The sequence below is a fragment of the Cariama cristata genome, unplaced genomic scaffold (assembly GCF_000690535.1).
Source record: "Cariama cristata isolate BGI_N322 unplaced genomic scaffold, ASM69053v1 scaffold20383, whole genome shotgun sequence".
Classification (NCBI taxonomy): domain Eukaryota; kingdom Metazoa; phylum Chordata; class Aves; order Cariamiformes; family Cariamidae; genus Cariama; species Cariama cristata.
Window position 1 is genome coordinate 7009 of NW_009609189.1, and position 12438 is coordinate 19446.

The 12438-nt window shown below is 40.0% G+C and overlaps 1 protein-coding gene across 1 annotated transcript in view; it reads left to right on the forward strand.

Annotated features, from left to right (window-relative positions):
* Window positions 1–243: 243 nt before the first annotated feature.
* The window catches only part of LOC104159528 (ubiquitin carboxyl-terminal hydrolase 45-like), a gene marked incomplete at its 3' end in the record, with an annotated part of 29957 nt that continues 17762 nt past the window's right edge, over window positions 244–12438 (forward strand). Inside the window, exons 1-4 of the mRNA XM_009697463.1 lie at window positions 244–343; window positions 2466–2635; window positions 4270–4373; window positions 4880–4980. Coding sequence (XP_009695765.1) covers window positions 244–343; window positions 2466–2635; window positions 4270–4373; window positions 4880–4980 — 475 coding nt within the window. The remainder of the gene's footprint in view (window positions 344–2465; window positions 2636–4269; window positions 4374–4879; window positions 4981–12438) is intronic.

The window sequence follows — 12438 nt, forward strand, 5'->3', positions numbered from 1 at the left end:
AGCTACAGATACAAGTCATAATGTCATGTAGTGTAACTGGCTGATCTTGCGGCATTCATTCATTCCTGACATGTTCATACTCCCTTGTTACGCAATAGCTGACATTAGTCAAAGCCTAAAACTGTGTTTGTGAGGTTTGAATGGGTGATCTGATCTCATGCTTTTAGAGTTCAAACTCACTACATATGGTGAAGTGTTTAAACAATAAAGCAACCTCTGTTTCTCTCTCCTAGTAAGTAACAGATGCGGGTGAAAGATCCATCAAGAACCAACCCCGAGAAACCAAAGAGAAGCAAAAGGCCTAACAGGCCGCAGGATGAGGACTCTTCAGATGATATTTCAGGTAAATATATTAGGTGATATTTGACCCTGAGGTTGAGGGCTAATAACTTCCATGTTGACTGCTGAAAACCACAAATCAGCAGTACCATGAAATATTTTTCTTGTTTGAATTTATGACAGAAATATCCCCAGTCAAGTGTTTATGACATGATTGGTTGTTATACTACGTGACTGCCCTGAAGGGCTGGAGACTTGGTTGATTTTCAATGACAGCCTCTTCAAAGCAGGAGAACAGTCCTTTCCCATGCATGGAAGGTTGAGCACACGTGGCAGGAGGCTGCTTGGCTGAATGGGGAGATTCCAGCTGAGCTCAGAGGCAAAAAGGAAGGGCAGGGAGGGTAGAGGCAGGTTTGAGCTGCCCTTGCAGGGGCCCTGAGTGCACAGGGTTGGGATTAGGTAAGCCAGCCTCAGTTAAGAGTTGAATCTGATGAGGGGTATGAAGAGTAAGAGGGACCTGTATGAATACTGTGACAGTAAAATGAAGGGTAAGGCAAGTGCAGACCTGCTGCTTGAGGGGGCAGGGGACCTAGGGACACAGGACATGGGAAGAGGCTGAGGAACTCAATCCTTCCTTTGTCTTCACATGTACGCTCTGCTCTCAGGTCCACCCTGGTCCCTGAGCCTAGTGGCAGACTCTGGATTTAAGCATTGTCCAGGGTAGAAGAAGATTGAGAATTGTTAAGCAAATTGAATGTGCACAAGTCCATGGGATCAGATGGGATGCATCTGAAGGTGCTGAGAGAGCTGGGTGATATTATTGTGAGGCTATGCTCTTGTCATCTTCATGACAATAAATTGAGAGCAGTTGATATGCTGGGGAATAGGTCTGCCATTCAGAGTGATCTAGACCAGCTAGAGAAATGGGCTGGCAGGAATTTCTTGGGAGTTCAGCAAAGGCAAGTGGGGAGTTTGGCACTTGGGCCAAAATAACCGCATGCAATTACAGGGTGGGAATCAATGACTTGAAAGCAGCTTTGCAGAAGAGGTCCTGATGGTCCTGGTGCACACGCTGAATAAAAGCAAGTGGTGTGGCTTGTGCCTACTGTATGCTGAACTGTATTAACTAGAGCGCAGGGCGAGCTACGTATTTGTTTCCATCTTTTCAGCACTTCTGAGACTTCATCTGGAGTACTGTGTCCCATTGTGGGCTCCCTCTTACAAGAAAGACACTGACTTGTTCAAGTGAGTCCAGCAGTGGGCCACCTCCTCCATGTTGTTAAGGAGACTGAGAACGTGATGTCTGAAGAGGGACTGAAGGGAATTGCTTGGTTTAACCAAAAGAGTGAAAGTATAGTTTCTTTCTTTGACTGATAGGTGGTTATAGAGAAGGCAGAGCCAGACTTTTTTAGGAGGTCCACAATGAAAGGATTAAAGGCAACAGACAAAAGTTAGGGCAAGGAAAATTTGGCTAGGTATGAGGAAATTCATTTTATTTTCACCCTGAGGATGGTGAGACAGAAAACTGGTTTTTCTAGCGAGCTGGTAAAACCTTTGTCCTTGAAGATATTCAACACTCAGCTGAACAAAGCCATCAGCAACTAGGTCTAAATTTGTATTTGGCCCTGCTTTGAATGAGGGTTTGGATGAGATGGCCTTGAGAGGTTCCTTCAAACCTAGGTTATTCTGTGATATTATAGTGGAATTTGTACAAGAAATATGACAGAGAAGGATGGTGGTTGATGTTCATGTTCACAATGGGCAGTTGTAATAGGGATGCATGGGTATTTGAAAATCTTTCTTTATGGATTGTAAGGGAGGTCAACTACCTGTGGTGTTATATATGCAAAAATAGATTTATGTAGTATTTTACTGTTGACAAAAAACAAGGAAATGAATTTTGTACAACAGTAATCCTTGTACTTTTGTACAAAGTAGTTTATCTGTTTTTAAGAGGTGGCATTTGTTGACTTGAAAAGGATTTTAATTATAGAAAGACTGAAATAGATCCTTTATAAAATTCAGTATATGGGGAGCAGCTGGCTGATTTTTCCTCTTTTAGTTCTTTGCTATTTTTTTTCCTAATGTTGAATTCATTGAAGAGTCTACTCTTTTAGTGTACATGTGCTTGCTTTCATAGCTATTATTTTTAATGGATGAAAGTGAGTATGTGTTGTTTTTTCTAGGCTTAACCTGCCAGCATGTGAGCCAAGCAGTGGATGTGCATCATGTGAAGAGAGCGGTAGCTCAGAGTGTCTGGTCAATATGTGCAGAATGTCTGAAGGAGAGGCGGATGAGTGATGGTGAGCCCGTAGCACCTTCGGACATATGGCTGTGTCTCAAATGTGGCTCTCAGGTAAGCACATGCTGTAAATTTACAGAGGTGGATCATCCCTGGTTTTCTAAAGGATACGACTGGTGTGGATCCTTGTCTGTTTGGCATCTCATTATCTTCAGGGAAACAGTGTGACATAAGTGCTTGGTTGTGAGAGTCCATGCTTCAGCTTCCTCAGTGGAGTGGGATGTGGCCTTACGTTCTCGTCTCAGTGTTTTGGATTACCTTTATGTGTTATGGTGCAGTTTGGTGTCACAAGTGACAGTAGTGACGGTCCTGCCTTTTTTCTGTTCTTCATCTGCATGCTCTTGCCACTTACAGAGAATTGGCTCCAGGAACTGTGTGGTTGCAAAAGGCATCCGTTCAGCTGCCTCATCTGGCAGAAGATCCCGCAAATACAAACGAATGAAAAACCAAATATGTGTATTGCTGAATCAACTTATGCTGTGGACACTCAATTGCTAGGTTTGATTGAAACCAGGGAGAAAGGACTGTGCCGGAGTGAGAATGCTGCATTTCGTGGCAGCTAGCCATTGGATTGGATCAGTTATAATGTCAAATCATGGCCTCAGAGTTGAAAATGGCAAGTCCTGGTTTCTGCACAGGTTTCTGCCCTGAAGTGAGTGAAGTAAAGCCTGATACAGAAGAATTCAGTTTACAGGCAATGTCACGCTTGGTTCAGCTAATAGTTGCCTAGACAAAGCATTTCACAATTTTCTTAGACTTTCACTAGATCTTACTATAGTAAAGACAGAAGCCAACTCCTACCAGTATTATCTGAACAGATTTAATTTTGCAGAGAAACATGCTATTTGGAGGCCTCAGAAGATAGTTAACTAGATCCAAGGACTCGTGTATCTTGTCTCTGAAAATCTGAAGTTAAGGAGGGCTTTTAAAAGGAGTTAACTCTCTGTGCTTTTTCATGTTTGTGCTGTTAATAGCCTCCAAAACTCTAAAAGGCTTATTCAGAGACCAGTCCTGGATCTTCTAAGGCCCACTCTGTAGATAGCTGAAAAATTGCAAATGCTTTTCTATTGAAGTTGCTGTACATAAGTGGTGTGTTCTGAGTAGCTTTGTAGTACAAACCAATTTATGTACCTTTTGCATTTGCTGACTGGAATGCCTTTGGCACTTTTGAGCAGTGAGAGTTACCTGTGCTGTCCTTTCCTTGATATTCTGTGGACCAAATATGCTACATAGTAATTTCATTCACTTTTTTTTTTGAGAATTCTTACTTTTGTGAATGGCATCATTTTCTGTCTATTGATACTTATTCAATACTTACTCAAAAGCTAGGAATTATTTCTATTAAGTTAAAACAAACTTAATAATTTTCTATACTTTTAACTGATTTTTCCAAGTAGAAAAGATGAGATTTTGGTTTTGTGCTGTCACTGATTTTCCTGTATTAGTAAAAAGAAAATGTATTCATTTAAAAAAAAAAAAAACCAACAAGTTAATGGATATCTTTATAGTACCGGTTTATAAAGAATGTTAGACCCTTTCAATCCTTGAGAATGCTGAATGAGTATTTAGGGCACTATAGCTTTCTGTCAGTTTTGAAAAGTGAAGGTTTTTATAGTTTATTTACTAAAAATACAGCCTTTTCCTGCTTCCCTTTTTTCCCCTTACTGTGTTGATGTTTCCATTTTTAGGGATGTAGTAAGAACTCAGAAGGCCAGCATTCTCTGAAACACTTCCAAACAGCACGCACAGAACCTCATTGCATTGTTATCAACCTCAGCACATGGATCATATGGTAAGAACGAGTATGGAGGTGTTTGTGTACGCTTGTACGGAAGGACTGCTTGTAACTTAAAGCAGTGTATTCTCGTGATAAAGAATCATTCTGACAGATAAAATGAATAGTTTATATAGAGAAAGACAGGCTTTCTGGAGAGAAAATTAGTTTGTCCTTAGGCCTCTGATGAGGAGTGTTACAAATCAATACTAAGATGTTCGAGTCCGTTGTGTTCTGTAGAGAGTTGACTGGTTATAGGAGTTTGTCCTTCCTGGTTGTTTCTGTATGATTATTTGCAGGACTGTGAACTGAGATTGTTTAAATCTGTAAGTATCGCAGTGAATTGGGACTGATCTATAGAAGAACATATATGAGATGAGAGAATTCAATTTTATTCCTCTTTTCAGTATGGAAAATTGAAACCTAGAGCTTAAGTAATTTATGTAAGGTTGTTTGAGAGGTTTGCTAGAGCTGGGAAGTGCTTCCGGATATCCTGAATTCCAGTTTTTTCTTCTTTTGTTTAGGTGTTATGAATGTGATGAAGAGCTGTCAACACATTGCAACAAAAAGGTTTTGGCTCAGATAGTTGACTTTCTTCAAAAACATGGTTCCAGGGCTGAACCAAGTAAGTTTACACAAATGGTTTTATCTAGAGACATCTGTAATGTACTGTCTCTAAAAATGAGCATTTCAAATTTTGAGTCATGTTAAACATACAATTGAAAAATTATGTGTAATGCAAGTATAATGCAGTTTGTAACTGCACAATTACTTCGGCAAGTAATGCCTGTCAAAACGTAATGTAATTTTTTTTTTTTTCTACAGTATGATTACGTTTAAAAAATGTTTTGGGCACTGTAGGACAGGTTTTCCAAATTTTGTCTTTAATAAAGAAAGTTTATTCTAGAGAAGATGTTACCTTAAATAAGATGCCATAAGAATTAATGCACAAAAACTATACAGAAGCATAAATGAATTGAATTTTCCTAGTGTGGATGTGATATATCTTAACATTTTTCTGATTTAAATTTTTTTTCCACAATTAATTACATTTAAGTGGATTTTCTAGTACTCTGTTTTTGGATGTAATGGTTTCTGTTCGTTTATGTTACTGGGTTTTAATTGATAGAGCGCTCATTTCTATTAATAGAAAATAGTATTAAATTATTTTCTTATGTTAGGAGGCCTACTAAATCTTCTCAGTGTATGTAATAGTAGATAGAACTTTGTACGTGTGGCCCTCAGCTGTCTACTCTTGATGATGTTATTCATCGCTGCTGTGACGCACTTGGCAGCATTTCTGGCTTGTGACTTAGAGACTGCATTGGATTCCAGATTTTCTTCAGAAAAAACAGCTTAAGTAAACTTTTAAAACAATTGATTGCTGTTTTTAGTGGAGATAATCAGCTGGTTAGAAGTAAGAAGGGAGAAGGATTGCCTTACTGAATTAGACTATGTATTCCTCTAGCTGCATGTGCATAAATCCTGGTGGTTTTAAGAGGTGTTGCATTGTTTGGGGGGGGGCAAATGAAGGGCAACTCAGAAATATATATTTTATATTTTGATCTAGTCACAAGTTGTATGTTAAATTATTCAATTGTAATAAATTGATCATTGCTCCAAGCGAGAAGTAGCAAATTAAAATACAGTATGTGATTTCACTTGCGTTCAGAGCTTCAGTTTCAAGTTTACATGTAATAAATGAGTGTTGCAGCTTCCTTGCGGATGAAAGTCCTGTAGCGTTCATTTGGGTTAATTTAATGGAAACAACTTAATTCCTTTTTTGTACTCCTGGATAAGACTTTCTGAGTGATAGGACTCTGCGTCATGGTTTAGATTCTTAATTTGTGAGGCTTCAAAATATCTAAAGTTTTCAGAGTATGGTGCTTAGAAGGTTTCTGTGAAATGTCTTAAATTAAGCAACTGAAATTCCAAACTAACTCAGGAAAGGTTAGCTTAATTAAGGCCCAGGATTTCTTGAAAATCAGATGTTTATAGCAGACCAGGGCAGAACGTATTTCTGCTGTATATGTATTTGTGTTTCATTTTGATACTCTGTTTTGAAAATGCATATATTTCGTTGAAGTATTTGCCTCCAATAACTGGAAACTCTTTTCAATAACTGGAAGCAAAATTGTTTTGTTTGTGTTTAGGGCATAAACGTTTTTTTCCCTCTCTCCCCCACACCCCGCCCCTGTTTCATTTAAACCAGTTTTCCCCTCCAGTTTCTGAAACCAGGCATAGAAATTAAAAACTAGCTGTCATCCAGCTTCAGTTTGCAGGCACACATTTTGTGGTAGCAGTGCATTGATTTGGCCCTGCTTGCTTTGGTGCCGTGGAAAAGGAGGTTCATGGCAGTGATGTAAAAGGTAGAGTGGGGTGCCGGCAGTGACGTCAGATGAGCGATGTTGCAGGCAGCGTGAGGTGCAGGACAGTTTTAAATTGGTGATGGACTGAGGAGCTCACTTTCCTAGCATCTCGGACTGCGTGTTACCGGTCTGCACGGTTACGCTTCATCCTTCAGTTCATGCATGTGCCTGGTTTTGAGTGCGCAAAGAGTCATGCTGGTGTCGTTCAAAGCTAGGGAAGTCATGGAGGTCTTGGCACGCAGAGGTTGCTTCTGCAGGGCAGTCATGTCTCCTGCTCCATGCCGGGAAAGGGCTGAGGCTCAAGTGCAAGCTTACATTCACGCAAAAAAAGTGTGTGTGTACTTCCAGTAATGTCTTAAAGGTGGAAGTCTGCGACCTGCTCCACGTGGCCAAGTATGGCTGTGCTGAGCTGTTTGGAGCCCATTCTTGAGAGCTCTGGGAACGTCGGCCCAAAGATTTGTTGGGTTTTCTTAAGTGGCAAGGAAAAGAAGAAAAAGCTGTTTGCCTGGCATGGTCCGTTGCTTTGGGGCAGGCTCCTTGCTGGAAGAGGCTGGAAAGAGCTGTATATTGATAAATAAGTGGTATTCGTGAGAGGGAATTCCCAACCAGAGTTGGCATTCTTGTTTCACCTTGATAAAGGTAACAGCAATGCCTTTTCTGTTTTATGTCAAATACTTGGGCTGACACACTTGGCACTTCCCCTAAAGAAAAGTAACTTGATTTATTTTATTTTAATTAACTTAGACTGCCTTTAAGCATTTTTAAAAAAATAAAAGCTGAAATAGAAATGTAATTCATGCTGTTGTCCAGAACACAAAGTACAACATCAATAGTAGAGTTAATTTTGGCTAACTTATGTTTTTTGGCTTTTTTAACTGTGGTATTTTATTTCATGTTACAGTGATATTTGCAGTGTAACTGTCATCCTTTGAATTATTAATTGGCTTAGATTTATTAAAAATTTATTTTGTATATTCAGCCATTAAAAACCTAATCTAATTTCAAATAAATGAAAAATAACTTGTGAGAAATAAGTAGTGTAAAACTGACAATTAATAAGTTCTATTTCTTACTTAAAAATCAATCTTGTGCTTTTTTCCCGATTGCTTTTCTGTTTCTTCCTAAAAAAGTAGCCAAAGTGAAGATACTTAATTTTCATATCTGAATGTGGCACTGTAACAACAATTCGTCTTATGTCTGGATTTCTTTCGGTTGTAACAACTGGTTGGCATGGTGCATCATTAAAATTCAAATAACATTGTGTAGAAATTTCTGCAGAAATGCAGTATGGACATGGATGTAAGTAACAGATGAAGGCTGCTAGTTTATTTTTTTGGTTCTCGAAAGTGCAGGAGTCATTTAAAGATAAAATAATCAGCCTAAACATGTAAGGGATGGTTATATAGATTTCCTAATTAATGCATCTTGGAAAATAAACAAAAGCGAAATGCTTGTCATTTGGTACTAATGTGGTGGAATAGCGTGGCAGCAGGATCCCTGCTTTTCACTCGGCCTCTCATAAAGATTCAACTTCACTTCAGCTGTAAAAATGTGCAAATTACATTACTACTACATGACTGACTTTTGTAATTACATTAAGCGATTGAGATAAATCCCAGTGCTGGGTTCCCAAAAGAATGCTTGCAGCTGTGTGATTTTCACATCTGATCCTATGGTTTGTTGTACCCAGCAATGCCTGCCTCTTCTCTCCCCCCGCCTTTTTTAGAGGAGTCTGTTTGGTTAAGAGGTCACGTTGGGCACAAGATGGAAGAATAAAGGAAGATTGCTTTCTAGGGTGTACCACCCAGAAATTTGTTTTGTGGAAAAGGTTAGCAGGCCGTGATGATTTTCACAGAAAGGCAGGTGCAGTATTGTCCGTGTGGCACACTTGTGAGCTTCACATGGCCATAATGCACATGTACTACACAGAAACCATGCTGAGACATTGCGGTCTGCGTGTCTGCTCATTTGCAGGAGAAAATAAATTGTTTCTCAGTCTTAAAAGTGAATATTACGCGTATTTTCCTTTACAAAAGCCAAATTGGACGTCGGTGGAGACATAAGATTGCATACTTGATTTTTTTTTTTTTATAGAGCAGTTAATTAAATTGGTTTGTGTGGTAATAGAATGGGAAGGAAAAATATTTATTCTCAAATTTTATAGTTAAATTTATTGTTGGGAAGGTCAAGCAGAGTAGTGAGATTTTGCTTGTAAGTTGAGTTGCCCAGATTTACCAATAGATGAAAGTTAAGAAACTTGATTTCTGTTTTAATGGGTATAACTGATGTAAAACAAAGATTAAAAAATACATAGTTTTACAGTGCATGTAATAGGTGTTAACTCGTATGGAAAAACAAATAGTATGATGAATCACTTTTCAGGTTTGCATTCGTCTGTGGATATTAGCCATTGACAAAGGATCGCACTGAAAAAATAATTGTATTCTTTCATAACTGATTTTCACTATGTGTAGTTTGGAGCTTGAAGTCATGTAAGTCCATTTTATCTACTTGAAAAGAAAATTAACTAGCGAAATTAGGCAGAATATGTTGATTCTCCAAATCTGAGATACACTTCAGCAAAAAGACATTTCTGTTGTTGGTCATAAATTTTCTTTCAAGCTTACTTACTTGTTAGGGGCTGCTGTTAATTATGCACATTGCAAAGATATGAAAACTGAATCATTGACAAAAATTTTTTTAGACAGCCTGCCATTTTTGTCCACGGCGTCTTCCCTTTCCTGTCCACGTACTTACTTACTCGTGAGGTGTAGCACAAGTCATCTGAGCGTAGAGGATCAAAACTGGTGCTTGAATAGCTGGCTCTTTCACACTGTGAGGGTGTCTTTTCAGTTTATAACTATATTCTGGCAGAATCGGAGAAATGAAATTGCAGTTTGTAATCTTTAACTTGGTAGGATTGTGGCACTGCAAGAGAAATTGGTCCATTAAAACACAAAGCTAGTGACCGTTGCAGAAGAGAGCCATCTTGTTTTTCTAAGGGTTCAATTCTCATTGTTGTACAGCGTTGAAAAAAAAAAATTAAATTTTTTAAATAAAAAAGGAATGCCAGACAATTTAGTAGCATTTCATAATACAACATGATGAGAGCTTGGTAAAAGAAAAGCAGTCTATTAACCTTGCTTTTACTGTGAAGACCTTCAGCTGAAGTAGAGAGTTGTATTCAATAGAAAAGGCTTGACCTTGGAATGACAAGTGTGTGTTTCTGGAACCCTCATTTTTAATTAAAAAAAAAAAGAAAGTTACATTGAAAAGATGAGCAAAAATGCTTACTCCCCTGGCTGAAAGAAAAATTGGATGTCATTTATCTTTTTGCTTGCATACCATCTGCACCCCCAGGCACAGCTCAGTTTCAGCAAGGGTGGTACAGAAGCCTGTGTGCACTGCAAATGTTTGAAAGCCTGGCAAAACAAATCGATAGGGAACCAGCAATAAGTTTTCTGAACGTCTTTTGCAAGTGGAAGTGTCAGCACCACGTGTGTTTGTACACCTGATCTGGTGACTTGCTCTGATGCATGGCCTGAATCATTGTCTACGTTAACGTTGGGCTTAGGAATCTCGGTCGCATACCCATGAGGCCGGTGCTGTGCCACGGCGGGACAAAACGATGTTCCCTGCCTCCAGAGAGCTTACGAGACAAGACTGCAGGCGAGCAGAAGTCGGTAACTAAAAGCTGAAGAAAAGAGTGGCGAGAAAAGGGTGCATTGCAGGCGAGAGCTGTAGCAGAGGAGCGGTTTCAGACTGTGGGTCTGGTGGGAAGGGGGTTCGCTAGCGTGGGGGAGAGCAGGGAGACGTTGGGAAGCTTTGCTGGGCACGAAGGCTGTGCCTGTGCACAAACGTAGCTGTCGGGGCTGAAGGAGTGAGCGCTGGAGGTTGATGTCATGGTGGGACCAGAGGCAGTGCTGACCCGGTGCTTAGGAAGAGGTGGTCCGTAGGGTACGATGAGTTGGATGGAGAGCTGGGCAGTGGGTCTTGGCAGAGTGCTCCGGTCAGGCGTCTCTGCAGCCAGGTACGCTTTGTCAAGGGAAAAAGGAGGTTGTGGTGATGAAGGCACAACTTGGGTGAGAGTGTTCCCTGTGTGAAGGGATTAGAAAGGCCACCTCAACAACGAAACTGCAGGAGGAGTCTGACAGAGAGGTGTAGTCTGAATGTGTGAGCCCCGAAACAGTCACAGTCGGATACGCTGTTCCTGCCGCGGAGGGACAGGCCTGCCCGGGGCTGATGTCCGCAGTGCCCAAGAAGGGCAGAGACTTTGAGGGTCACCATGTCAGCTCTCTGAAAGATGTAATAGTGAACTACAGACAGAAGTTAATCTGTGAATTTAATTACTTTTTGTGCTTTTCACCCAGCTTACTCTTATTAATGTTAACAAGGTCCTTTATAACAGGTATTGCTGCACACAGATGGGTGACTTGGACTACTTCTTTTCTCCTGTTTGGCCAGGAGCTGAAGGCCTTTGTGGGCTGCAGCAGACGACAGCCATTTTGATGGAATCCTTCTGCTGGGTCCTTGTTGTGTCTATACTGGCTTAAAAGTCACTTTTCATATCAAAAAGCATGCCTGTTAAAACATTACAGGGTTACAAGATTGAGTCGGCAAGAGTCCATGAAACAGTTCAGTGCAAATTCACTTTAAAAAATTACATATTAGCCTTTTGATTAATAACATGCTTGTAGCCTTGGGTTAATCTTGCAGAAGGACCCTCCAGCCCCAATCTGTAGAAGTATTAGCTATCACAGTCATTACCAGCATCTTCTATTAAGACTGACCAACTCTACACATGTCAACTAGACATTCAGCTTCAGGCCTATCTGTCATTTATCACTGAGCTGGGGACACTGAGCAGAGTTAAATTAAAAACTGCTGTCCTTCCTCTGGCTCTGTATATGTCCTTAAAAATATCTGCGTGGAATAAGCAAGGCAGCAGATAATGTTTGTAATGGCAAAGCAATGCTTTTCTGTCAAGACTTTCACAGATAGAAAAAAACCTAGTAAAATATAACGTGGATTATGTTTGTAAAATTATTACAAATTCAAGAGGCAGTAATTAAAACCTTCTGAATGAAAGGAGATTCCTAGACTTTGGTAGCAACATACAGGCCTTTTCTTAATTTCCTACCACTTCTCCTTATCCCTATACTAAGTATCCAGCTTTGTGGCAGTCGGATGCCTGGTTCTCATTTATTGTGTTTTCTAATTGCATATTCATCCAGCTCTTATTGCAAAGCTGGATGCTTCGGCTTTGTTTTCCCTCCCTTAAATAATTTATATGTAAGGTTCAGCAAATGGAACCTTGCTACTTGTGTGAAGCTGCCATTTAACCATGAAGTGAAATGCTTTTATCGAGTTTGCCCTGCAGATATGGTCCGCTGTGGCAGTGCTGTCCATATTTGGTGGCTGTGCAAGGAGAGCCAGGTGGTGCTGCAAAGCATAGCACAGTGAAGCGTGGACAGATCTAGGTTTGACATTTGTCATCCTGTACTGCTAAAGGGAAGAGAAAAATCTGCTTTTCCATATGCTTATGCTTTAATTTTTGCCTGCAGTTTTGTCCAGATGGCCTTGTGAACATTGTTTACTTTAAGATGCTGTCCCAGATGTTTTTGAATGCCGATGGATAAATGCAACAACTGTGGTATACTAATACACAAATTATTTACACAATTTTGCCTTCCCCCCCCCCCCCTCCTTTTTTT